The sequence below is a fragment of the Poecilia formosa genome, unplaced genomic scaffold (genome assembly GCF_000485575.1).
Source record: "Poecilia formosa unplaced genomic scaffold, Poecilia_formosa-5.1.2 Scaffold67, whole genome shotgun sequence".
NCBI classification, from domain to species: domain Eukaryota; kingdom Metazoa; phylum Chordata; class Actinopteri; order Cyprinodontiformes; family Poeciliidae; genus Poecilia; species Poecilia formosa.
Window position 1 is genome coordinate 1,499,212 of NW_006800006.1, and position 2,942 is coordinate 1,502,153.

At 37.9% G+C, this 2,942-nt stretch overlaps 1 protein-coding gene across 2 annotated transcripts in view; it reads right to left on the bottom strand.

Moving 5' to 3' along the window:
• Positions 1 to 912: 912 nt before the first annotated feature.
• LOC103140014 (membrane protein FAM159A-like) overlaps positions 913 to 2,942 on the bottom strand; it is a 7,188-nt gene continuing 5,158 nt past the window's right edge. Inside the window, exon 3 of one of the 2 annotated variants that reach the window (XM_007554928.2) lies at positions 913 to 2,019. In XM_007554928.2, coding sequence (XP_007554990.1) covers positions 1,835 to 2,019 — 185 coding nt within the window. In that variant the 3' untranslated portion in view covers positions 913 to 1,834. The remainder of the gene's footprint in view (positions 2,020 to 2,942) is intronic. The other variant, XM_007554929.2, reaches the window with a different exon arrangement.

Below are 2,942 nucleotides of genomic sequence, written 5' to 3' on the forward strand. Positions count from 1 at the left end.
ACCATAATAATTTAGAACTGAAAACTCTGTTACCATCAACTCTGTTACCCTATTTGGTAACAGAGTTGATGGTAACAGAATTGATCATTTCAAACATTTTTGTTAAAAACTCCACTTATGAGTAGAAATGCTGAAAATACATGACACCAATAAGATAATGGTTTAAAAACCATTAAATAAACTTGTCTCTGATCAAAAATCTGTGGTATTTTTTTCATGATACTTTGGTAACAAGATTGAAGTTGAAAACAATAACCCCTGGTGATTGTGATTTTTAGACTAAAATATTTCCCAGAGAATGGCACATAGACCTCTGTGTTTGGGGTTTTTTCAGTAAAAGTAAGTGTCCTACCTTTATGCAGTTTATATAGCCGTAGAAGGCAATTTCACAGATTTACAGGGACAAAACCATATGGTAACAGAGTTGACAAAAAATTCTCAGACACATATTTTTTCAAAAATAAGGGTATTTTGAGTTAATTTAATGTGATGTTATTATTAAATTGACCATTTAGGCAGTTTAAAAAAAGATAGAAAAACAAATTCACCAAAGAAAAAATAATAAAACATAGGGTTTTGCATCATTTTTCAGGTTAATAAAAAAAGACAGTACCCAACTCGGACGACAAGAAGTCTTGGTTTTTCAGCTATATAAAACAATTTTAAATGTATTTACTTAAATGTTTTTACTTGTTAAATATTATGATCCATTAAAATGAGTAATAAATTACAAAACATTTAAAAAAATTGAAATATTTTAATATACCAGACCAAAAATAATGACTCTGGACATTAAATGTATCTGCAATTATAGAATCACTCACTTTACCTGCTTTCTAATACCTACAGTCAGACCTCAGATCTCCCCCCATTCAGGTGAAAGACTCTCTTGAAGCACAGCACCAGTTCAGCTCTGAGGTTGTTGTTCGCTTTATTCAAGTCTCACAATCATTTGCTCGTTCACAGTGCTGTCAGCTGACCTCTTACATCATCGCCTCGTGATTAGAACTGAAATACAAGCTGTCACAAACTGCTAACATCACACAAAACCTATTAATGTCATTAGACATGTTCAAGGAGACTTTTGTCTTCTGCTGAGGAAAACAGTTTTGATAACTGATAAAAGACGACGTCGCTGACTGACGACGGGGCAGACCAGACCACTCGACTCTGATGAGCCCCAACAATCTCATTCGTCCTCTCGTCATCGTCACGTTGATGGGTAGAAAAAGGACGTCTGCCATTTAGATGTAAAGACTTGTCACAGTAAGCTTGTGAAGAAACCAGCAGCCCACTCCAGTCCTTGCATTCCTGAGATGACACTGCCTCAAATCGGCAGCGCCAAGTGTCACAAGGGTCTGACTTAACATTAAAAACTCACATCCTGTTTTCATTTCCGTGAGTCTCCGCAATCCCTTCGCCGCCATGTTATTATCCGGCTCTCACAGAGCCACACATATAGTCTGCAAATCACTTCTGAGAGGATGAAAGATCAACCATTTCCACTTAAATGGAACAAAGTTTCAGTAACTGTGACAAGCACTTTCAGGAGTTCTCTACGGCACTGGGAGTGCTTTTTGTCTTTCTTTTTGTCTTTTTTTTTTTCTTTTTACTCCAATAATGGAAAAAAACAAAACAATTTGCTCCACTCAGCCACCATGACTACAACGTGTGGCACATGATGCTGACTAATGCCGTAGTCCTCCCACTCAGAGCGGCTCACTGGCAGCTCTGATTGTGTCCAGGTTCGCCTGCCTTCCTGAGCCGTGACATACCGACTGCTTCTTTTTTCTTTTTTCTGCTATTTTTCTTCAAAAGCAAGTTTTTCGGAGGCCTATGTGGGGCTTTCGACTTTCACGCTTGTGACCGTAGCGGTGAAACAGCGCTGGAAAAGCCGCTCCGGGTCCGACGGCTCGTTGTCAGAGTCCACTTTCCTGTTCATCATGTGTTTTCTGAACCCCTGCGGACCGGAACCACCGGCTGCTCTCCCTTGGCTGGGTCCCTCGTTGGGGTCTCCGGCTGGGAAACACAACGACGAAACAAAAATAATCACCAAACTACAAAAAAAAAGGGTTGTTCTTTACACCAAATGCTGGGTAATGGACTGGAAAAGTGAAGAAATTTGAGCCAAAAATATTAGTTGGGTCAAAATTCATGACCTTGTTCGGGTAGAGAAGAAGCTAAATGAAGCCTTATCATTATCAACGGAGCAATAACGAGTCAAGTTGAGAGTAAAACAAGATTTGTGCTGTTGCACAAATGACACAAGTTTAATAATCACCTTAATTTTCTATCTTATGAGACTTATATAAATTTTCTTTGTTTCTTCTTTATCAACGTTTTACCCTTCAAATTGGTTGAAACCAACTTTCTAAGAAAAAGTGGACGGCCTGCAGGAACGAACTATTTATTTTGCATCAAAGATGTTCACAAGTCACCTTTTCCAAGTCAAGTCTCGAGTCTTGCAGGACCAAAACTAAGTCTGAAGTTTTTTGTCCCAAGTCAGAATCAAGTCTCAAGTGTCTAACGATTAAAAAAACATTTATTTATCAAACTGACAACATCTGCTGCAGCTCTAACCCTGCATCCCTGTAGGTCAGGTTTCTAAAACTGTTAAAAGTTACCACATGAACATTAGATTCCTGTTTTATTTCCTGACAGTTATCCATTAATTTGTTAGCATTTAATTCACTACACAAAAAACTGGATGATTTAGAGTATTTGGAAAATTGATCAAACATAATATTTACCCTTTCAGAACTATTAACAGACGTTCTTATAAAGATCCAGCTATGTGTGCACAAAGCCTAAGTCAAGTCTGAAGTCTCAAGTATTTAGGTCAAAGGTCAAAGTCCGGTCCTGAAGTCTTATTTATTCAATTTGTGTGCAACACGAATTGCCATCCTTGTTTTGTAGACTGTTATATTTATCTGCTTTGTAAA